Source organism: Nerophis lumbriciformis, unplaced genomic scaffold (genome assembly GCF_033978685.3).
Source record: "Nerophis lumbriciformis unplaced genomic scaffold, RoL_Nlum_v2.1 HiC_scaffold_45, whole genome shotgun sequence".
Taxonomy (NCBI): Eukaryota; Metazoa; Chordata; class Actinopteri; order Syngnathiformes; family Syngnathidae; genus Nerophis; species Nerophis lumbriciformis.
Window position 1 is genome coordinate 332,501 of NW_027316587.1, and position 25,941 is coordinate 358,441.

The 25,941-nt window shown below is 40.6% G+C and overlaps 1 protein-coding gene across 1 annotated transcript in view; it reads right to left on the minus strand.

Annotated features, from left to right (window-relative positions):
* LOC133579764 (vascular endothelial growth factor receptor kdr-like) overlaps nt 1-25,941 on the minus strand; it is a 101,477-nt gene that overhangs the window by 39,950 nt on the left and 35,586 nt on the right. Inside the window, exons 10-14 of the mRNA XM_061934116.1 lie at nt 25,592-25,689; nt 25,122-25,244; nt 23,320-23,431; nt 19,083-19,182; nt 742-847 (exon numbers count right to left, since the gene is read on the minus strand). Of these exons, the coding sequence (XP_061790100.1) occupies nt 742-847; nt 19,083-19,182; nt 23,320-23,431; nt 25,122-25,244; nt 25,592-25,689 (539 nt within the window). The remainder of the gene's footprint in view (nt 1-741; nt 848-19,082; nt 19,183-23,319; nt 23,432-25,121; nt 25,245-25,591; nt 25,690-25,941) is intronic.

Sequence of the window (25,941 nt, forward strand, 5' to 3'; positions counted from 1 at the left end):
TTGGATATGAATTCAAACCATAACCAAGCATGCATCACTATAGCTCTTGTCTCAAAGTAGGTGTACTGTCACCACCTGACACATCACACCCTGACTTATTTAAAGTTTTTTGGTGTTTTCCTTTGTGTAGTTTTTGAGTTCTTGTCTTGCGCTCCTATTTTGGTGTTGATTGTCGTGTACGGATGTACTTTGCGGACACCGTCTGCTCCACACGCCTGTAAGTCTTTGCTGTCGTCCAGCATTCTGTTTTTGTTTACTTTGCAGCCAGTTCAGCTTCGTTTTGCATAGCCACCCTTAAGCTTCAATGCCTTTTCTTAGCGGCACTGGCCTTCTGTTTATTTTCGGTTCAAGCGTTAGATACCTTTTTACCTGCAAACCCTCATCGTCGTTCCCGACATCTACAAAGCAATTAGTTACCTGCTGCCACCTACTGATATGGAAGAGTATTACACGGTTACTCTGCCGAGCTCTAGGCAGCACCGACACTCAACAACAACGACACATTTGCGGAATATAATTACTGCTTTGCAAAAAATATTTTTTAACCCAATTAGGTGAAATGACATAATCTCCGCACAGTGGTTGAAAAACACTGTTCTAACGTATATCCATGTTTACTTTCCATGGTACTGTCCCTTGAGAAGGTATAGTCAAATGTGTGCCCAAGTGTTCTACTCCCTTCAGTGCGATACTGTAGACGGCGTACCACACGGTGTTTAAAGTCCAGCATTTCTTCCTCACCTGTTGCACGCTGGCCTGGAGCAGGTCTCCCAGTCTTTCAACCAGCTCGGTGAAGGTGGGCCTCTCCTGTGGTTCCCCCTGCCAGCAGTCCAACATGGTCTGATATCTGCGAGCAGACAGCACATAGGTTCTCAGCGCTGCTCATGCCAAGAACACGGGACATCATAATGCCAAAATACACCATATTGCCAAAAGTATTTGGCCACCCATCCAAATGATGAGAATCAAGTGTCCTAATCACAGGTGTATCAAATCAAGCACTTAGGCATGGAGACTGTTTCTACAAACATTTGTGAAAGCATGGGCCGCTCTCAGTGATTTCCAGCGTGGAACTGTCATAGGATGCCACCTGTGCAACAAATCCAGTCGTGAAATTTCCTCGCTCCTAAATATTCCAAAGTCAACTTTATTATAGGAAAAGTGAAGAGTTTGGGAACAACAGCAACTCAGCCACCAAGTGGTAGGCCATGTAAACCGACAGAGAGGGGTCAGTGGCGGAGGAATTATGGTGTGGAGTTGTTTTTCAGGAGTTGGGTTTGGCCCCATAGCTCCAGTGAAAGGAAATTTGAATGCTCCAGGATACCCCAAAAATTTTTTGGGACATTTTTTCAGGATTTATGCAGATCCCAAGTACAGATCAGCAGGTACCAGAAGGTAAGAAAAGTTGCTTTTGCATAATATTGCGAAACAAAACTCCAGATAACATGTCTTACCTTATACACACACCATCCCGTCTCCGCTCGGGATGGTCTCCTGCTGGCCCCATTATGGACTGGACTTGCACTATTATGTTAGATCCACTATGGACTGGACTCTCACTATTATGTTAGATCCACTATGGACTGGACTCTCACTATTATGTTAGATCCACTATGGACTGGACTCTCACTATTATGTTAGATCCACTATGGACTCTCACTATTATGTTAGATCCACTATGGACTCTCACTATTATGTTAGATCCACTATGGACCGGACTCTCACACTATTATGTTAGATCCACTATGGACTGGACTCTCACTATTATGTTAGATCCACTATGGACTGGACTCTCACTTTTATGTTAGATCCACGATGGACTGGACTCTCACACTATTATGTTAGATCCACTATGGACTGGACTCTCACTATTATGTTAGATCCACTATGGACTGGACTCTCACTATTATGTTAGATCCACTATGGACTGGACTCGCACTATTATGTTAGATCCACTATGGACTGGACTCTCACACTATTATGTTAGATCCACTATGGACTGGACTCTCACTATTATGTTAGAGCCACTATGAACTGGAGACTCAAAATATTATTCTAGATCCACTATGGACTGGACTCTCACTATTATGTTAGATCCACTATGGACTGGACTTTCACAATATTATGCTAGATCCACTATGGACTGGACTCTCACTATTATGTTAGATCCACTATGGACTGGACTTTCACAATATTATGCTAGACCCACTATGGACTGGACTCTCACTATTATGTTAGATCCACTATGAACTGGACTCTCACAATATTATTCTAGATCCACTATGGACTGGACTCTCACTATTATGTTAGATCCACTATGGACTGGACTTTCACAATATTATGTTAGATCCACTATGGACTGGACTCTCACTATTATGTTAGATCCACTATGAACTGGACTCTCACTATTATGTTAGATCCACTATGGACTGGACTCTTACTATTATGTCAGATCCACTATGGACTGGACTCTCACACTATTATGTTAGATCCACTATGGACTGGACTCTCACACTATTATGTTAGATCCACTATGGACTGGACTCTCACAATATTATGTTAGATCCACTATGGACTGGACTCTCACTATTACGTTAGATCCACTATGGACTGGACTCTCACTATTATGTTAGATCCACTATGGACTGGACTTTCACACTATTATGTTAGATCCACTATGGACTGGACTCTCACTATTATGTTAGATCCACTATGGACTGGACTCTCACACTATTATGTTAGATCCACTATGGACTGGACTCTCACACTATTATGTTAGATCCACTATGGACTGGACTCTCATTATTATGTTAGATCCACTATGTATTGGACTTTCACAATATTATGTTAGATCTACTATGGACTGGACTCTCACTATTATGTTAGATCCACTATGAACTGGACTCTCACAATATTATTCTAGATCCACAACGGACTGGACTCTCACTATTATGTTAGATCCACTATGGACTGGACTCTCACTATTATGTTAGATCCACTATGGACTGGACTTTCACAATATTATGTTAGATCCACTATGGACTGGACTCTCACTATTATGCTAGATCCACTATGGACTCTCACTATTATGTTAGATCCACTATGGACTCTCACTATTATGTTAGATCCACTATGGACCGGACTCTCACACTATTATGTTAGATCCACTATGGACTGGACTCTCACTATTATGTTAGATCCACTATGGACTGGACTCTCACTATTATGTTAGATCCACTATGGACTGGACTCTCACTTTTATGTTAGATCCACGATGGACTGGACTCTCACACTATTATGTTATATCCACTATGGACTGGACTCTCACTATTATGTTAGATCCACTATGGACTGGACTCTCACTATTATGTTAGATCCACTATGGACTGGACTCGCACTATTATGTTAGATCCACTATGGACTGGACTCTCACACTATTATGTTAGATCCACTATGGACTGGACTCTCACTATTATGTTAGAGCCACTATGGACCGGACTCTCACACTATTATGTTAGATCCACTATGGACTGGACTCTCACTATTATGTTAGATCCACTATGGACTGGACTCTCACTATTATGTTAGATCCACTATGGACTGGACTCTCACTTTTATGTTAGATCCACGATGGACTGGACTCTCACACTATTATGTTATATCCACTATGGACTGGACTCTCACTATTATGTTAGATCCACTATGGACTGGACTCTCACTATTATGTTAGATCCACTATGGACTGGACTCGCACTATTATGTTAGATCCACTATGGACTGGACTCTCACACTATTATGTTAGATCCACTATGGACTGGACTCTCACTATTATGTTAGAGCCACTATGAACTGGAGACTCAAAATATTATTCTAGATCCACTATGGACTGGACTCTCACTATTATGTTAGATCCACTATGAACTGGACTCTCACAATATTATTCTAGATCCACAACGGACTGGACTCTCACTATTATGTTAGATCCACTATGGACTGGACTCTCACTATTATGTTAGATCCACTATGGACTGGACTTTCACAATATTATGTTAGATCCACTATGGACTGGACTCTCACTATTATGTTAGATCCACTATGGACTGGACTCTCACACTATTATGTTAGATCCACTATGGACTGGACTCTCACACTATTATGTTAGATCCACTATGGACTGGACTCTCACTATTATGTTAGATCCACTATGGACTGGACTCTCACACTATTATGTTAGATCCACTATGGACTGGACTCTCACACTATTATGTTAGATCCACTATGGACTGGACTCTCACAATATTATGCTAGATCCACTATGGACTGGACTTTCACAATATTATGTTAGATCCACTATGGACTGGACTCTCACTATTATGTTAGATCCACTATGGAGTGGACTCTCACAATATTATTCTAGATCCACTATTGACTGGACTCTCACTATTATGTTAGATCCACTATGGACTGGACTCTCACACTATTATGTTAGATCCACTATGGACTGGACTCTCACACTATTATGTTAGATCCACTATGGACTGGACTTTCACAATATTATGCTAGACCCACTCGACGTCCATTGCATCCGGTCTCTCCTAGAGGTGCGGGGGGGTCACCCACATCTGCGGTCCTCTCCAAGGTTTCTCATAGTCATTCACTTTGACGTCCCACTGGGTTGTGAGTTTTTCCTTGCCCTGATGTGGGCTCTGAACCGAGGATGTCGTTGTGGCTTGTGCAGCCCTTTGAGACACTTGTGATTTAGGGCTATAAAAGTCAACTTTGATTGATTGATGATTGATAATAATACTTCTATGTTGAAGCACAGTACAATCCATCAAACACATTTCCGGATTAGGAGATGCTGCTCCGTTATTGATGGAAGTAAAGTCTGAATGTCATTAAAACAGTTAGCGCCATCTTCTGACACTTCTTCCACTCCCGTCCTTGCTCCCAACCTTGTGGGAACAGTTTGGAGCGGACCCCTTCCTCTTCCTGACCTACTCAGTGGTTAGTGGTTAGAGTGTCCGCCCTGAGATCGGTAGGTCGTGAATTCAAACCCTGGCCGAGTCATACCAAAGACTATAAAAATGGGACCCGTTTACCTCCCTGATTGGCACTCAGCATCAAGGGTTGGAATTGGGGCTTAAATCACCAAAAATGATTCCCGGGCGTGGCCACCGCCGCTGCTCCCCTCACCTCCCAGGGGGTGATCAAGGGTGATGGGTCAAATGCAGAGAATAATTTCGCCACACCTAGTGTGTGTGTGTGACAATCATTGGTACTTTAACACATTTGTCTTATGTGTGACTGCCATCTACTGGTCACACTTATCATTACACCATGTACCAAATAAAATTGCTTCGAGGTCGGTAAGCAAAACCAGAATTATTCCGTACATTAAGCGCTGGGTTATAAGGCGCACTGTCGAGTTTTGAGGGGGAAAAAATATATTTTAAGTGCGCCTTATAGTCCGGAAAATACGATAATTTTTAATGGAAAACCGCAGTTTTTACCACTGGATTATCAAAAACTGTACCCATTACGGGAAAACCGTAGTTGTTGGCAGGTATGGCAAAGAGACGGATCAAGATTTTAACACACATTGTAGGTCGGAAACTTAACTTTCCAACATGACTGTACACAAAACAAGGTCCATAAAGACATGTATGACAGAGTCTGGTGTAGATGAACTTGACTGGCCTGCACAGAGTCCTGACCTGAACCCGATAGAACCCCTTTGGGATGAATTAGAACGCAGACTGAGAGCCAGGCCTTTTCCACCAACATCGGTGTGTGACCTCACCAATGCGCTTTTGCAAGAATGGTGGAAAATTGCTATAAACACACTCCGCAACCTTGTGGACAGCCTTCCCAGAAAACATGAAGCTGTAATAGCTGCAAAAGGTGGTTCGACATCATATTGAACCCTATGGGTTAGGAATGGGATGGCACTTCAAGTTCATATGTGAGTGAAGGCAGGTGGCCAAATACTTTTGGCAATATAGTGTATTTCGCATGTTGGAGTGAAGAAATAGTCTGTAGTGTTTAGTCAAGGGAGGCTCATAGGCGGGGGGGGGGGGGGGGGGGGTCACATCTGGGGGGACGAGGGGGTCGTGTTGAGCGCTAAGAACCGATTCTTTTGTTTTCAAGTCATTGCAGAGCTTTGGTGGGCGCACATAGCTTCTGTGGGTCGAGCTGTCAGCGTCGTCCGCCATGTGGGAAGACTTAACCAGTGTTGACGCTCGACTCGTTCCATGCAGGCTGAAGTGGAGACGATCAGCACTTCATGTTTCTGATTGCCATCAGTGATGGATCCATGTCCTGTTTCTGCACTGAAACCAATCAGTGTCGTCTTACTCAATAGCTCAATAGCCAAAACACATGCCGGTCAAAACTCCAATGTAGGGTTGTCCCTAGAGATGTCCGATATAAATGCGTTAAAATGTAATATTGGAAATTATCGGTATCGATTTTTTTTTAATTATCGGTATCGGTATCATTTAAAAAACTTTTTTTTTTATTAAATCAACATAAAAAACACAAGATACACTTACAATTAGTGCACCAACCCAACAAAAACTCCCTCCCCCATTTACACTCATTCACACAAAAGGGTTGTTTCTTTCTGTTATTAATATTCTGGTTCCTACATTATATATCAATATATATCAATACAGTCTGCAAGGGATACAGTCCGTAAGCACACATGATTGTGTGTGCTGCTGGTCCACTAATAGTACTAACCTTTTAACAGTTAATTTTACTCATTTTCATTAATTACTAGTTTCTATGTAACTGTTTTTATACTGTTTTACTTTATTTTTTATTCAATAATTTTTTTTAAATTTATTTATTTATTTTTTTAAAAGGACCTTATCTTCACCATACCTGGTTGTCCAAATTAGGCATAATAATGTGTTATTGTTATTAATAATGTGCACTTAAATGTAGAGTATATGTAGAATATATTTATATTATTTATATATTATATGTATAATATATTATATTATTTATTATTATTACTGTCTATTGTGAGCGAACTGTGGTGCTGAATTTCCCCCAGGGATCAATAAAGTACTTTCTATTCTATTAATTCCACGACTGTATATATCGGTTGATCTCGGTATCGGTTGATATCGGTATCGGTAATTAAAGAGTTGGACAATATCGGAATATTGGATATCGGCAAAAAGCCGTTATCGGACATCCCTCGTTGTACCCATACCAATATTTTGGTACCGGTACCAAAATGTATTTCAATACTTTTCTAAATAGAGGGGACCACATTATCGTCTTTATTTGAACAAAAAATCTTAGGGTACATTAAACACATGTTTATTATTGCAATTTAGTCCTTAAATAAAATAGTGAACATACTAGACAACTTGTCTTTTAGTAGTAAGTAAACAAACAAAGGCTCCTAATTAGTCTGCTGACGTATGCAGTAACATATTGTAAAGTCACACACTGATGTTGGTGGAGAAGGCCTGGCTCTCAAGTCTGCGTTCTAATTCATCCCAAAGGGGTTCTATCGGGTTCAGGTCAGGACTCTGTGCAGGCCAGTCAAGTTCATCCACACCAGACTCTGTCATCCATGTCTTTATGGACCTTGCTTTGTGGACTGGTGCACAGTCATGTTGGAAAGTTAAAAGTTAAAGTTAAAGTACCAATTAGAGATAAATGCTTTAAAATGTAATATCGGAAATTATCGGTATCGTTTAAAAAAAATGTATTTTTATTTTTTATTAAATCAACATAAAAAACACAAGATACACTTACAATTAGTGCACCAACTCAAAAAACCTTCCTCCCCTATTTACACTCATTCACACAAAAGGGTTGTTTCTTTCTGTTATTAATATTGTGGTTCCTACATTATATATCAATATATATCAATACAGTCTGCAAGGGAAGCACACATGATTGTGCGTGCTGCTGGTCCACTAATAGTACTAACCTTTTAACAGTTAATTTGACTCATTTTCATTAATTACTAGTTTCTATGTAACTGTTTTTATATTGTTTTACTTTCTTTTTTATTCAAGAAAATGTTTTTAATCCATCCATCCATTTTCTACCGCTTATTCCCTTTGGGGTCGCGGGGGGCGCTGGAGCCTATTATTTATCTTATTTAATTTTATTAATTTTTTTTTTTTTAAAGGATCTTATCTTCACCATACCTGGTTGTCCAAATTAGGCATAAAAATGTGTTATTGTTATTAATAATGTGCACTTAAATGTAGAGTGTATGTAGAATATATTTATATTATTTATATATTATATATATAATATATTATATTATATATATTATATTATTTATTATTATTACTGTCTATTGTGAGCGAACTGTGGTGCTGAATTTCCCCCAGGGATCAATAAAGTACTTTCTATTCTATTAATTCCACGACTGTATATATCGGTTGATATCAGTGTCGGTTGATATCGGTATCGGTAATTAAAGAGTTGGACAATATTGGAATATCGGCAAAAAGCCATTATCGGACATCCCTAGTTGTACCCATACCAATATTTTGGTACCGGTACCAAAATGTGTTTCGATACTTTTCGATACTTTTCTAAATAGGGGGGACCACAAAAAAATAGCATTATTGGCTTTATTTGAACAAAAAATCTTAGGGTACATGAAACATATGTTTATTATTGTAATTTAGTCCTTAAATAAAATAGTGAACATACTAGACAACTTGTCTTTTAGTAGTAAGTAAACAAACAAAGACTCCTAATTAGTCTGCTGATGTATGTAGTAACATATTGTGTCATTTATCTACCTATTATTTTGTACACATTATAAAGGACAAACTGTAAAAATGGCAAAAGGCTGGAAATAATATACCTCTATAAAATGATAAAAAAAATTTTTTTAACTTAATGTAGTGTTGTCCCGATGCCAATATTTTGGTACCAGTACCTTTTTTGGTACTTTTCTACATAAAGGGGACCACAAAAAATGGCTTTATTTGAACAAAAAATCTTAGGGTACATGAAACATATGTTTATTATTGTAATTTAGTCCCTAAATAAAATAGTGAACATACTCGACAACTTGTCTTTTAGTAGTAAGTAAACAAACAAAGACTCCTAATTAGTCTGCTGACGTATGCAGTAACATATTGTGTCATTTATCTACCTATTATTTTGTCTACATTATAAAGGACAAACTGTAAAAAATGATCATTAATCTACTTGTTCATTTACTGTTATCTGCTTATTTTCTGTTTTAACATGTTCTATCTACACTTCTGTTAAAATATAATAATCACTTATTCTTCTCTTCTTTGATACTTTACATTAGTTGTGGATGATACCACACATTTAGGTATCGATCCAATACCAAGTACTTACAGGATCAGGGACATACTTCCTGAGTTTATGAACATAATATGAATTTGAAAAAAAGGAAAAGAGATTTTGTGACGATAAAAAAATCGCTGTAATCATAGTAGTATCGAATAGATACACTCTTGTACTTGGTATCATTACAGTGGATGTCAGGTGTAGATCCACCCATGGCGTTTGTTTACATTGTGACGCTGGTGAGCTATTGTATCCTCCTACGGTGTGTAGTGAAGCATGTTTAGCTATTCCTCGTCCTCCAGTGATAATGCAACTTGAAAAAAACTTACTTTATTTGTCGCCATGGAGACGAGGATTAATGATTTTAGATGGATGTCTTAAAGCACCTCAGTGTTATAACTTCACCTTTATTGTTACTTTTTAAGCCAAAATGCGTCCATTTTCCCTTTTCTGTCTACACACTGTGTCTGCTTGTATGTACTCTGTGTGTGTGTGCGCTGCCGAACATGCTCCTCTGCTCGTAAAACCAGCAATGTTAAGACGTGACGACGCGCCCTCATTCCCGTTAAAAAAAATATATATATAGGGAACCGGTACTTTTTAAACAGAGTTTAGTACAATTTTTGATTAATTGGTACCGCGATACTATACTAGTACCGGTATACCGTACAAGCGGACTCCAATGAAACCATTTAGAGCCTGTTTGACTGCAAAATGTGAAGCGCATTTCTCAGCAGGACCGTAACGATGAATTATAGCTGGCCGCAGGTTCTTTTTTCCTTTCTCTAGAGACGAGCGTTTCTTTGTCAGCTCGGACAAAAGTGGTCAGATGGGAAGTGAGCGTCCGATTTATTGTACTCCCACTAGAATAAGCCGCGACATACCGCAGCAATTTATCTCTCAGCAGACCAGTCAAGTCTCCATGATTCAAGGCCAAATTCAAACGTGCTTCCTTCATAGATCACATTTATTTCAAAGAGTGGCTTTAAAGCACAGGCGTGATCATAGACAGTGGAATTAACCCGGAGATATCAGCGAGTGTTATCTTCATGTCTGAGACAAGTCTGACATGCATCAGGACTCCCGCGTCCGTATTGGTCATGTTTGCTGAATGGACCGCCCATCTGCTTTTCATTTTAAAGCATCATTTTCCATTAAATTCTCAATTCAGTTTGTTGCCGGTAAAACTCTTTAGATGGTTTAATACCAGATCACAGTTATTTTCAAAACAAGTTGGATTTATGGGCTTGGTGAGTCGTTTGGAATAAAAGCAAAAGTAATGTATGCAGGGGTTGCAGTGAGAATGACTGGATTGTGGAAGACTTTTTTTATGGTGAAAACCCCCCAAAAAAGAAGAAGGCTCCGCTGGTGTGACAGCTTTGGAGGAAGATGACTCGGTTGTCAAAAAAAAGACCCTTAAAGGGGAACATTATCACAATTTCAGAAGGGTTAAAACCATTAAAAATCAGTTCCCAGTGGCTTATTTTATTTTTCAAAGTTTTTTTCAAAATTTTACCCATCACGCAATATCCCTAAAAAAAGCTTCAAAGTGCCTGATTTTAACCATCGTTATATACACCCGTCCATTTTCCTGTGACGTCACATAGTGAAGCCAACACAAACAAACATGGCGGATAGAACAGCAAGCTATAGCGACATTAGCTCGGATTAAGACTCGGATTTCAGCGGCTTAAGCGATTCAACAGATTACGCATGTATTGAAACGGATGGTTGTAGTGTGGAGGCAGGTAGCGAAAACCAAATTGAAGAAGAAACTGAAGCTATTGAGCCATATCGGTTTGAACCGTATGCAAGCGAAACCGACGAAAACGACACGACAGCCAGCGACACGGGAGAAAGAGAGGACGAATTCGGCGATCGCCTTCTAACCAACGATTGGTATGTGTTTGTTTGGCATTAAAGGAAACTAACAACTATGAACTAGGTTTACAGCATATGAAATACATTTGGCAACAACATGTGTAATCGCCCTGAGAAGGGAGATGTTGGAGTATACAGATACGAGGACACAACTTTGTTCTGCTCACGTCTGTATTAGGGATGTCCCGATCCGATATTTGGATCGGATCGGCTGCCGATATTTGCCAAAAATTGCGTATCGGCAAGGCATGGGAAAATGCCGATCCAGATCCAGTTTAAAAAAAAACTCCGGTCCGTGTTTTCCAACGCACCGATTTAAATAATACATTCCACTTTTCTGCTGCTCCGTAATTTCTGTTCCGCATTTTCCAGCACACCTTCAACACATCCACAGGTCTGTGAATTCTCACGCAGTTGCTTTTAGCTGCTGACATTACACGACAGGCTCTTCTCACGCTTTCCTGTGTCTCCCTCTCACAGACAGCAAGTGCACCTTCTTACACACGTCACATACTGTCACGACATACGTCACATACGTATACGCCCTCCCCGAGCAGAGAGGTAGCAGCATGGCTAACGTTAGCTGTGATGCTAGCGCAGCCGTGCGAGCAACGCTCCCTCTAAGGTGCTCGCCTGTGCAATTGCGCACTGTTTAAGCGTCCTCTGCGCATAGCAAATCTATGCCATGCACAGAATCAAATAAAAAAATAAGCGCATAACAATTTTTGACACACGGACACGACAGAGAAAACAGTTTTCGTCATCATTGTTCAAATATTGTGACGTCTGTCGAGACGCTTATCTCCATTCGGTGCCACACGTCCACACCATCAAAATGCCGAGGCAAAAATTTCCACATCAGCACCGTATGAAAAAATTAGTGATTTTTTTAGTTGTGATTTCCTTCTCTGCATGAAAGTTTAAAAGTAGCATTTATTAATGCAGTATGAAGAAGAATGTTTTAATGTAGACATGCAAGCCTTGAAAGAAAAATTTGAAAATCAAGGCTACATTTCCTGCAAATGGGTGCATTTCTACCCTATATTTTAACTTTAGATTTATTCTCATATCAAACTCTTTTGGCTGTCTTTTTGACACTTACATCCGGCGCCCCCCTCCACACCCTGGATTATAAATAATGTAAATAATTCAATGTGATTATCTTGTGTGATGACTGTATTATGATGATAGTATATATCTGATAGTATATATCTGTATCATGAATCAATTTAAGTGGACCCCGACTTAAACAAGTTGAAAAACGTATTCGGGTGTTACCATTTAGTGGTCAATTGTACGGAATATGTACTTCACTGTGCAACCTACTAATAAAAGTCTCAATCAATCAATCAAAACACATAGAATCATCATACTGCTGTGATTATATGCATCAAGTGTTCATTCAAGGCTAAGGCAAAATATCGAGATATACATTGTGTACCGCAATATGGCCTTAAAATATCGCAATATTAAAAAAAGGCCATATCGCCCAGCCCTAGTTCAATGATGCCATTTCTGTTTGTCATGTATAATTGTGTCTATTTTGTGTTTATCCTTGAATAAACAGGTCAGTTTCTTGTTACCAACCATTGTGTATTATTCAAACTCCCCTAATTCAGCTGGCTAGTTGTTATCAAGAGTACTAAAACCCTTTTCAACATGATTCTGACAACTAAGTAGGCTAAATAACTTTAAACTTTAATACATGCTCGGATAGGCCAGTATCGGTCAGTATCGGATCGGAAGTGCAAAAACCTGGATCGGGACATCCCTAGTCTGTATTGACTGCCAACAAATCAAACACCAACCATGTACAAGTACACAGTATTGTAACAAACATAAAATGCACTCCAGTATTATCATAGGGATTTTACATTCAAATAATCGAGTAGGTTTTTCTGTTCTTTGCACTAATAGACTTGACCTTAGTGTAACAGTATTTGAAGATGTCTCAACAAGTAAACACAAATGTTCAGTAAGTCTATATTGTTTTAGTAACAAGTCACTTATCATTCCTTAAGATTAAACAAACTACACTGAATTAGTTCCAGAAACTGTAGTAAATACACATATACACAGATGAATAATAAACTGTGCACAGTACCTTTAACACTGTTGATGCACTTAGCATCTGCTTAGTCATCGGCAGCGCAATTAGCTTTAGCATTAGCTTGGTCATGTATAAAGCCTTGTCGACTGAAAAGACACACATCATAAAAATATACTCTTTCAAACATGTTTAAACTCTATAAAGATACATTCGGGGGTAAAACTATTTACATAAAGACACTTGTACCTGAGAAAGGAGATGTTTGAGTATACAGATAGGAGGACACAACTTGCTTCTGCTCACGTCTGTATTGACTGCAAGCAGGAAGTCACGTGTCCTCTAGTATAGCTCCCAGCACAACGCGCCCCCTGCTGGAGCCGTCCAGTACTACAATGGCTCTTATTAATGCTGCCATTACAATAACATTAGCTCCATATTCTACAAATAACGGCGCTTTACTGTTGTCATTAACAATAAACATTTTTAAGTTGCGAATATAAAATGGCATAGTAATACAACTCAAGAGCTTACTTTGCTACTTACTATCACTGTATTCTACTAGTAACCATACTTGCCAACCTTGAGACCTCCGATTTCGGGAGGTGGGGGGTGGGGGGCGTGGTTAAGAGGGGAGGAGTATATTTACAGCTAGAATTCACCAACTTGAGTATTTCATATATATATATATATATATATGTATGAAATACTTGACTTTCAGTGAATTCTAGCTATATATATATATATATATTTATTTATTTTATTATATATATAAATAAAAGAAATACTTGAATTTCAGTGTTCATTTATTTACACATATACACACACATGACACTTATCTACTCATTGTTGTACTTGAAAATACAATGCAATACAATTCCTGGGCAATGGCACCTATCAAATACACAGTAATGAAAACACAGTTGTTCTACTAACTGTACTGTGTGTTATGAGAGTAGAGTATGTGTGTGTGGCCCTTTAGCAGGTGACAGCATGTGAGGTGAGTGACGTCAGTGAGTGTGTGGGCGAGAGAAGAGAGGGAGCGTAGCGTGAGTGCGGGGAGGGACTAGTTGGTTTTGTGTTGGATTGGCTGTGTGCAAGCAATCAATAAAGCAAGATTTGCAACTAATTGCTGGACTCATTATTCACCCTAAAGTCGTCCGCTGTAGAGACCCACTGTGTTGGTGTTGCCCCGAGGAGAAGTGTCTCCCCTGCGCTCTTCGACTACGGTCTCTTCTTCTGCTTCGTCTCCTTGTGTGCGCACACTGGACTCAGGTCCACATGGAGCTGGAGGGGGCATGGCCTCCAGCTCCGGCTGAATTCCGGGAGAGGCGCTGAATTTCGGGAGTCTCCCAGAAAATCCGGGAGGGTTGGCAAGTATGAGTAACTAAATGTACATCCTGTCACACATGCACTTTGAGAGTGCAGACAGCCCATTTCAGGCGCGCTAAGAACATATATTTTTCCATGATTTCAGCACTCAGGTTAACCATACCTAAATAGACACAAAATACTGCATTACACAAGACTACCCCAATGTACTCGAATGATTGAAAAAATAAATACATTTTAAGCTAAATTATTGGTCAACACAGTTTATGTATAATAATTTACGTAAAACCGCGAGTAATGAATAAAGTTTTCATCAATTAATATATTCTGTAGACATACCCTCATCCGCTCTCTTTTCCTGAAAGCTGATCTGTCCAGTTTTGGAGTTGATGTCAGCATCTGCTTTGAGTGTCGCAGGATATCCACACATTCTTGCCATCTCTGTCGTAGCATAGCTTTCGTCGGTAAAGTGTGCGGAACTAACGACTGACCATTTCGTCGGCTTTCCCCACAGCCTCGTATTTTGAACAAATTTCATCCAATTTCTTGCCACTTTCGCATCTTTGGGCCACTGGTACAACTTGAATCCGTCCCTGTTCGTGTTGTTACACCCTCCGACAACACACCAACGAAAGTGAGAAAATGGCGGATTGCTTCCCGATGTGACGTCATCGCTCCGAGAGCGAATAATAGAAAGGCGTTTAATTCGCCAAAATTCACCCATTGAGAGTTCGGAAATCGGTTAAAAAATATATATGGTCTTTTTCTGCAACATCAAGGTATATATTGACGCTTACATAGGTCTGGTGATAATGTTCCCCTTTAAAAATCACCGAAAGGTCCTCCCTTGACCAAAGTATCAGAGCCGTAACAGAAAGCATATACTGTACTTTCCTGGACCATAAGGCACACTGTCGATGAATGGTCTATTTTCGATCTTTTTTTAATACAAACCCCGTTTCCATATGAGTTGGGAAATTGTGTTAGATGTAAATATAAACGGAATACAATGATTTGCAAATCCTTTCCAACCCATATTCAGTTGAATATGCTACAAAGACAACATATTTGATGTTCAAACTGATAAACTTTTTTTTTTTCTGCAAATAATCATTACCGGTAACTTTAGAATTTGATGCCAGCAACACGTGACAAAGAAGTTGGGAAAGGTGGCAATAAATACTGATAAAGTTGAGGAATGCTCATCAACGACTTATTTGGTGAACAGGCAAATTGGGAACAGGTGGGTGCCATGATTGGGTGTAAAAGTAGATTCCATGAAATGCTCAGTCATTCACAAACAAGGATGGGGCGAGGGTCACCACTTTGTCAACAAATGCGTGAGCAAATTGATGAACAGTTTAAGAAAAACCTTTCTCAACCAGCTATTGCAAGGAATTTAGGGATTTCACCATCTACGGTCCGTAATATCATCAAAGGGTTCAGAGAATCTGGAGAAATCACTGCACGTAAGGAGCTAAGCCCGTGACCTTCCATCCCTCAGGCTGTACTGCATCAACAAGCGACATCAGTGTGTAAAGGATATCACCACATGGGCTCAGGAACACTTCAGAAACCCACTGTCATTAACTACGGTTGGTCGCTACATCTGTAAGTGCAAGTTAAAACTCTCCTATGCAAGGCGAAAACCGTTTATCAACAGCACCCAGAAACGCCGTCGGCTTCACTGGGCCTGAGCTCATCTAAGATGGACTGATACAAAGTGGAAAAGTGTTCTGTGGTCTGACGTGTCCACATTTCAATTTTTTTTTGGAAACTGTGGACGTCGTGTCCTCCGGACCAAAGAGGAAAAGAACCATCCGGATTGTTATAGGCGCAAAGTTGAAAAGGCAGCATCTGTGATGGTATGGCGGTGTATTAGTGCCCAAGACATGGGTAACTTACACATCTGTGAAGGCGCCATTAATGCTGAAAGGTACATACAGGTTTTGGAGCAACATATGTTGCCATCCAAGCAACGTTACCATGGACGCCCCTGCTTATTTCAGCAAGACAATGCCAAGCCACGTGTTACATCAACGTGGCTTCATAGTAAAAGAGTGTGGGTACTAGACTGGCCTGCCTGTAGTCCAAACCTGTCTCCCATTGAAAATGTGTGGCGCTTTATGAAAAAAGGTTGGGAACCACTGGTCTACATAACATGACTTTCTGACAGTCTCTTCAGGATGCGCCGTTTTGTGGGCGGTCTTATTTACGTGGCTCACCTTCGACGGCGTCTTCTCCCCATCATCTTTGTTGTAGCGGTGTAGCGTGCAAGGACGGGGGTGGAAGAAGTGTCAAAAGATGGCGCTAACTGTTTTAATGACATTCACACTTTACTTCAATCAATAACGGAGCAGCATCTCCTCATCCGTGGCTCACTCGGCAACCGTCCGACCGGAACTCTCTAATAACTAAAGTTCCTTGGGTGAATAATGTAAACTCACCACACCGGTATGCTTTAGGGCTTTCATGGCGAGTTTACTGACAGATATAAGTAAGAACTTTACACTACTTTATATTAGAAATGGCAACAGTGGAGGATGAATGTCCCATAACAAGAAGATAGAGAAAAAGAAGAAGCTTAACGACTACGGTGTCGAGACGGACTTCAAAGGCAAACGCGCGCAAATTTTCAGGATTTATGCAGATCCCAAATACACATCAGCAGGTACGAGAAGGTAAGAAAAGTTTCTTTTACATAATATTACCAAACAAAACGCCAGATAATATGTCTTACCTTATACACACACCATAATAATACTCCTATATTGAAGCACAGTACAATCCATCAAGCGGTGCAGCTTCATAGCTTACCAAAGTCCCACTAAAACATTTTGATAGATTTTTGAGCACCGTGTGTAATGTTCTATATTTTCAGTGAAACATGTAAAATGTTGGTGGTGATTACGTGAGTCATATTGCAGTCTACACATATCTCTTATGTGTGACTGCCATCTACTGGTCACACTTATCATTACACCATGTACCAAAAAAAATTGCTTCGAGGTCATCAGTAAGCAAAACCAGGATTATTCTGTACATTAGGCGCACCGGGTTATAAGGCGCACTGTCTAGAACATTTCTATTCATTTGTCCATCAGTCAAATATTTTTAAAGACTACTCCAGTTGTTTAGCTGACTATTTATATCTGTGTGTGGCATTGCATTAGTCTTTTACAAGCTTCTCATCTTGTTCTACAGAATAAGATGGACGGTTTCCAACTTTGAATAATCCAAAAATTACTTCCCGAGCTTAACTTCTCGTGGTAAATTTCCGGAAAGGGGTGGAAAGTTTCCGGTAAATTTCCGGAAAGTTTCTGGAAATTTACCGGAAACTTTCCACCCCTTTGCAACCCTAAACATGATTAAGTATTATTTCCATCCATCCATTTTCTACCGCTTGTCCCAATCGGGGTCGTGAGGGTGCTGGAGCCTATCCCAGCTGCATTCGGGGCAGTAGGCGGGATACACCCTGGACAAGTCGTCACCTCATCACAGTTGCCAATCAACCTATCCCCAGGTGCATGTTTTTGGAGGTGGGAGGAAGCCGGAGAGCCCGGAGAGAACCCAAAGGGAGAACATGCAAACTCCACACACAGAGACCCCTGGCCAGGGATTCGAACTCAGGACCTTCTCACTGTGAGGCACCAACGCGAAGAACACCACCACCTTGCTGCTTCGTCACCAATACTAGTATCTGCAAAATGCCTGTTTCTGAGACAGGTGAGTGGTACATTAAGGACTTTAAAAGTATTTGTACAACCTTTCACTGGACAACCCACATTATAACCTTCCACAACAAGTCAGCTATTAAAAATGAGCCTTAAATACTCTGTATCTGTTAAATATCTGCTTGCAAGCAGTTCCATCCATTTTTCTACCGCTTGTCCCAATCGGGGTAGTGAGGGTGCTGGGGCCTATACCAGCTGCATTCGGGGCGGTAGGCGGGGTACACCCTGGACAAGTCGCCACCTCATCGCAGGGCCAACACAGATAGTCAAGACAACATTCACACTCAGATTCCCACACTAGGGCCAATTTAGTGTTGCCAATCAACCTATCCCCAGGTGCATGTCTTTGGAGGTGGGAGGAAGCCGGAGAGAACATGCAAACTCCACACACAAAGACCCCTGGCCCAGGATTTGAACCCAGGACCTTTTCACTGTGAGGCACGGACACGAACAACATCACCACCGTGCTGCTTTGTCACCAATACTAGTATCTGCAAAATGCCTGTTTCTGAGACATGTATGCGGTACATTAGGGAGTTTAACTAGAAAGTATTTGTACAACCTTTCACTGGATAACCCACAACAAGTGATCTATTAAAAATGAGCCGTAAATGCTCCGTATGTGTTAAATATCTGCTTGCAAGCAGTTCCAACACACAGCGTGGGTCATTTCCATGCAGTTTGCAATGAAGCACATATACATAAGCCCTCCATGTCTGAAACAAATTGCCACAAAAATACAAGGAATCAGGTTATAAGACAAAAGTTCTCACATTTCAGAGGACGAGTATTCTGGAGCTCTCATCCTGGTGCCCTCTTTCAGTCTGCAGCAAAATTCCTCGTCAATTTGGACACCAGGGTACGGCGATGCACCTAACGGAGGAGAGAAATATCATTATTATAATTGCATGTTTTGTTTGTGCTAGTGTGGGCTTCCTCCCGTATTCCCAAAACGTACCTGTTAGGACGAATTGGACAAGCAGTATAAAAGATAATTGAAAACAAGGGTGTCAATTCGGAATGCGGGTAATAATTGCAGATGTATTTATTTATTAGATTTGTTATGCATAAATTGATGGATAACTTGCTTTGAAATCATAAATAAAGGTAACAAGCAGATATATAACTAATTGTTTTTATCTAAACAAAAATATTTTTGTCGTACAGTTTAATAATATACAATTTTGGCATAATAAGATAATATCACAGTGTAAAATATCTGTATCAAAATTGAAAGAACAAACGCATTAAGTTAGGGTTGTACGGTATACCGGTACAAGTAAAGTACCGCGATACTAATGAATCATATTTGGTACTATACCGCCTCTAAAAAGTACCGGTCCCAACCCCCCCCCGTCGTCGTCATGTCGTGACATTGTTGGTTTTACGAGCAGAGGAGCATGTTCGGATCTAGACCTGACATCCATTGTAATGATACCAAGTACAGGAGCGTATCTAGTCGATATTACTATGATTACATCGATATTTTTTAGCATCACAAAATCTTCTTTAGTTTTTTTTTAATGTATATTTTGTTTATAAACTCAGAAAATATGTCCCTGGACACATGAGGACTTTGAATATGACCAATGTGTGATCCAATGTATCGGATTGATACCTAAATTTGTGGTATCATCCAAAACTAATGTAAAAAATCGAAGAAGAGAAGAATAAGTGATTATTACATTTTAACAGAAGTGTAGATAAAACATGTTAAAAGAGAAAGTAAGCAGATATTAACAGTAAATGAACAAGTAGATTAATAATTCAATTTTACAGTTTGTCCTTTATAATGTAGACAAAATAATAGGTAGATAAATGACACAATATGTTAATGTAGACTAATTAGGATCCCTAGAGGGGGGGGGGTCATCCACATCTGCGGTCCTCTCCAAGGTTTCTCATAGTCATTCACATTGACATCCCACTGGGTTGTGAGTTTTTCCTTGCCCTGATGTGGGCTCTGAACCGAGGATGTCGTTGTGGCTTGTGCAGCCCTTTGAGACACTTGTGATTTAGGCCTATATAAATAAACATTGATTGATTTTGTTAAAAACATATGATAATTAAAACCTGCCGTGTCTGACAGTGTGAGGACGCAACTTCCACTCTACATAAAAATACTCCAAATTGAGCGAGCACAAGCAAGTTGTTTTTTCCCCCCTTTTAGTTCCCAACGTTAACCTTGGTGATAAAATGGGAATGCTCGCTCTCAGTTCCCCGTGACAAAATAGCAATAAACCGTCTAAAATAAAATATCACGTTTGAGGTTTTTTTGGAAGAACCCCACGAAATATTTGCGAGTCAGACGACACATGCGTCTCCAAGTCAGTGAAGTAGCTCCATGGACGACGCCCAACAAACTTCGCTCATTTTCAGTTTTGCGTCGTCGTTTTTGAGATTTATTCGTCCGACTAACCGTACCCAGATGTGTGAGTACGTGTTTCTCTGGGTATAAAAAGGCAGCGGAGGAGAATGCAGGCGAAAGGGCAATGTGTCACAGCGTTAAAGACTGCGCCGTTTGTCACACTTTTCTATTCAAACGCCGCGAGTCCATTTAGGCCTTTTTGTTGCTGCTTTCTTAACATGTGCTCGGCTTCCCGTGGCGGCGTTGGAGCGTGCAATATTTCACAGTGCAGTCAATACTGCACACAATGCTCCTTTTAGGTGGTTTCACATCAGGGGGGGACGCAGTCGCACTGTGATTGGCTGCCTGGCGACGCAGATTGGCGAGCTTTAATAGCAGGTGATTGTTTTCTTTTTTTTTGGACTGTATGTTGGATGCTTACACATGATTTCCTCATGTGGGACATGTTTAATTACACTATTACGCGGCATGATGCCAGGCTTAATGCACCCATGTAGGAACCCGAAGGAAAAAAGAAATTAACTGCCTAATTTCTCCACACCATGCTCGGTTCAAAATGTGCAGCTGTTATTAATTCAGTATTTTTGACAGGCTTTCTGTGCCCAAAAACCAGTAACTGTTGTTTAAATGGGCATGTCGTTAGGTCGTGACGTTGCTGGTTTTACGAGCGGGGGAGCGTATTCGGCAGCGCACACACACTGAGTACTTACAAGCAGACACAGTGTGTAGACCAGTGGTACTTAACCTGGGTTCGATCGAACCCTGGGAGTTCGGTGAGTCGGCCTCAGGGGTTCGGCGGAGGTCAAGACACACCTGACTCATCGTGTAAATAAAAACTTCTCCCTTATGCATACCCCCAAACAACGTGCAAATGCACTGTGGCCATACCTGCAGCACACCTGTCCCAAACCTGACTAAATAACAAGTCAAATGTTTTATTATTATAATCAAATGACAACAGTCATTTCCATGACATTATTTTCTAATATAAGTGTTTTGGCCCACTTACAATGACAATAACAAAAAATATTGTTTTTCATGAGCTGTGTACTAGTATTGTATGTCTGGGTTTGGGGTCCTGCTTTGGAAATAATTTGTACCCCTTTCAGATATCGCATTTAGTTCCCACTAAAACATTCACATGTTGCACAATGAGATGTAAACATGGGATCATGTGTACATTCCTGTAACTTTCTGTTTGTAAAATATATCTTTATTAGTATTTCTTTACTATAATAACATCATTTCATGATTAATATTTATAAATTAAGATTAAATTAAGAAAACATATTTTATTTTTCACTAAAGAAGGGTTCGGTGATTGCGCATACGAAACTGGTGGGGTTCGGTACCTCCAACAAGGTTAAGAACCACTAGTGTAGACAGAAAAGGGAAAATGGACGCATTTTGGCTTAAAAACTAGCGATAAATAAAGGTGACAAGCAGATACATAACTCATTGTTTTTATCCAAACAAAAATATTTTTGTAATACAGTTTAATAATATACAATTTGGCATAATCAGATAATATTACAGTGTAAAATATTTGTATTTTTTTCCTATTGAAATTGAAAGAACGAATGCATTAATTTTGGGTTAGTATCCCGGTACTACCGGGATACTAATGAATCATATTTGGTACTATACCGCCTCTAAAAAGTACCTTTCCTCTCCCCAGCCACTTCGTCCAGCTCCTCCCGGGGAATCCCGAGGCGTTCCCAGGCCAGCCGGGAGACATAGTCTACCCAACGTGTCCTGGGTCTTCTCCGTGGCCTCCTAACGGTCGGACATGCCCTAAACACCTCCCTAGGGAGGCGTTCGGGTGGCATCCTGACTAGATGCCTGAACCACCTCATCTGGCTCCTCTCCATGTGGAGGAGCAGCAGCTGTACTTTGATGCCAGAGCTTCTCATCCTATCTCTAAGGGAGAGCCCCGCCACCCGGCGGAGGAAACTCATTTGGGCCGCTTGTACCCGTGATCTTGTCCTTTCGGTCATAACCCAAAGCTCATGACCATAAGTGAGGTTGGGAACGTAGATCGACCGGTAAATTGAGAGCTTTGCCTTCCGGCTCAGCTCCTTCTTCACCACAACGGATCGATACAGCGTCAGCATTACTGAAGACGCCGCACCGATCCGCCTGTCGATCTCACCATCCACTCTTCCCTCACTCGTGAACAAGACTCCGAGGTACTTGAACTCCTCAGCTTGGGGCAGTGCCTCCTCCCCAACCCGGAGATGGCACTCCACCCTTTTACGGGCAAGAACCACACTCAACATTTAATCCCCACACATAGTCGCACACCATACACTTATTTGGGTTAGTTCACACTTCATATTATTGTATATAAATAAATATAGAGTTAAACGACGTCCGTGTTTTCTGTACCGTCTTCTTCCCCTGTACACAAGTAACACAAAATAAATGTTGGTACCGGTACCAAAATATTGGTATCGGGACAACCTTAGTGTTTGTGAATTAGTATGTTACTTCAATCAGATTTCTAATTACTATCAAAACGTACATTTTAAGTAGAATAACAACCAAAATCGTAGCAGTTTGCGATGGGACTTAGGATGAAACTATTCCCCTTTTAAAACATTTGTTCCTCATTAACGCAAAGTTTCCCACGTGACACCTACCCAAAGAGAAGATCTCCCACATGAGCACGCCGAAGGACCACACGTCGCTCTGAGTGGTGTACACCTTGTCAAAAATGGCCTCGGGAGCCATCCACTTGAGCGGCAGCCGGGCCTGAAAAACAGAGCGTTGAGACTCAGGATTTTTCACTCAGCTGTCCATACGTCACAATATTTCAGTCTCAGACATTTAAATCTAAGTCCCATCTTAAAACTCATTTGTATACACTAGCCTTTAAATAGACCCCCCTTTTAGACCAGTTGATCTGCCGTCTCTTTTCTGCTCTCCTTTGTGGAGAGGTTATTAGGTGACCACAGATGGGTTGGTCCAAGGAGGGGGTCCCCTCCAAGGTTTCTCATTGTATCCCATTGGGTTGAGTTTTTTCTTGCCCTGATGCCTGATGTGGGATCTGAGCCGAGGATGTCGTTGTGGCTTGTGCAGCCCTTTGAGACACTTGTGATTAAGGGCTATATAAATACACTTTGATTTGACTCCAAAATAGTCGGAATCCCGCGCATCAAAACATCATATCTCACAACGATAGGGCGAAACCATCCTTGCCCAGGCACACCAACCTAGTTTTTATGGAGTATAAATATTTGGGGTTTTGGTACCAGCCGCTGGACTATATCTGACCAATGTAAGTCTAAGACGAGATCTGACCAATCTGACTAATCTAAGTCTAAGACTAGAGCTGACCAATCCAAGTCTAGGACTAGATCTGACCAATCTAAGTTTAAGACAAGATCTGACCAATCTAATACGAGATCTGACCAATCTCAGTTTAAGACGAGATGTGACCAATACAAGTCTAAGACGAGATCTGACCAATCTAAGTCTAAGACGAGCATGACCAATCTAATACTAGATCTGACCAATCTCAGTCTAAGACTAAATGTGACCAATCCAAGTCTAAGACTAGATCTGACCAATCTAAGTCTAAGACTAGATCTGACCAATCTAATACTAGATCTGACCAATCTCAGTCTAAGACTAGATGTGACCAATCCAAGTCTAAGATTAGATCTGACCAATCGAAGTCCAAGACTAGATCTGACCAATCCAATACTAGATCTGACCAATCTCAGTCTAAGACTAGATGTGACCAATCCAAGTCTAAGTCTAGATGTGACCAATCTAATACTAAATCTGACCAATCTCAGTCCAAGACTAGATGTGACCAATCCAAGTCTAAGACTAGATCTGACCAATCTAAGTCTAAGATTAGATCTGACCAATCCAATAATAGATCTGACCAATCTCAGTCTAAGACTAGATGTGACCAATCCAAGTCTAAGACTAGATCTGACCAATCTAAGTCTAAGACTAGATCTGACCAATCTAATACTAGATCTGACCAATCTCAGTCCAAGACTAGATGTGACGAATCTAAGTCTAATACTAGATCTGACCGATCTAAGTCTAAGACTAGATCTGACCAATCTAATACTAGATCTGACCAATCTCAGTCCAAGACTAGATGTGACGAATCTAAGTCTAATACTAGATCTGACCAATCTAAGTCCAAGACTAGATCTGACCAATCTAATACTAGATGTGACCAATCCGAGTCTAAGACTAGATCTGACCAATCTAAGTCTAAGACTAGATCTGACCAATCTAAGTCTAAAACTAGATCTGACCAATCTCTATCTAAGACTAGATGTGACCAATCCAAGTCTAAGACTAGATCTGACCAATCTAAGTCTAAGACTAGATCTGACCAATCTAAGTCTAATGCTAGATCTGACCAATTTAGGTCTAAGACTAGATATGACTGATTGATTGATTGATTGATACTTACATCTCCCTTGCGCACATAATCAGGGTCCTTGTAGATGTCTCTGGCCAGTCCAAAATCACAAATTTTCACCACATTATTCTCAGAGAGAAGGATGTTTCGTGCGGCCAAATCCCGATGAATGCACTGATGGAAGGCAGAAACAAAGACTGGTGACTGGAGGCCAAGTTTGAGTTCAAGTGCTATAATTGATATCAGCTTTGCAAGGGAACACGTGGTTAAGTCATCAGTGATTCAAACAAAAGGACTAAAAATGGCCTGTACATTTTCTTCTGTCACAATGACTGGATTTGTCTAAATCAGTCCCAGTCACTCAGCTCGTGTTGCACGACAATAAACATTTTGTCTCCAAAATAAAACCCGTACAGCTTGAAACGTGTCGGAATATGACAGTCGTGAGAAGGCGGCGGACTTTAATCACGCAAACAACTCCGCATGGAAGAACGTTTGTTACATAAAGTGATTTGGGATACCTTGCGAGAGGCCAAGAACTCCATGCCTTTTGCCACCTGGAAACTGTAGCAGATTAAATCTTCCAACGTCAGGACTCGCTTGTACAAATCCTCGGACTCTGCGGAACAAAACAAAATATCATTCCAGTACATCTGGGTTGTCCAGGCCTTTTCCACTGAGGGCCGCGAACGAAAAAATGAAAGGAAGCGGGGGCCAGTTTGATACTAAAAAGCCGAAATATATATACACTGTATTTTTTGGACCATAGGGCGCACCGGATTATAAGGCGCACTGCCGATGAGCGGGTCTATTCAGGTCTAATTTCATACAAAAGGCGCACCGGATTATAACACGCATTAAAGGGGTCATA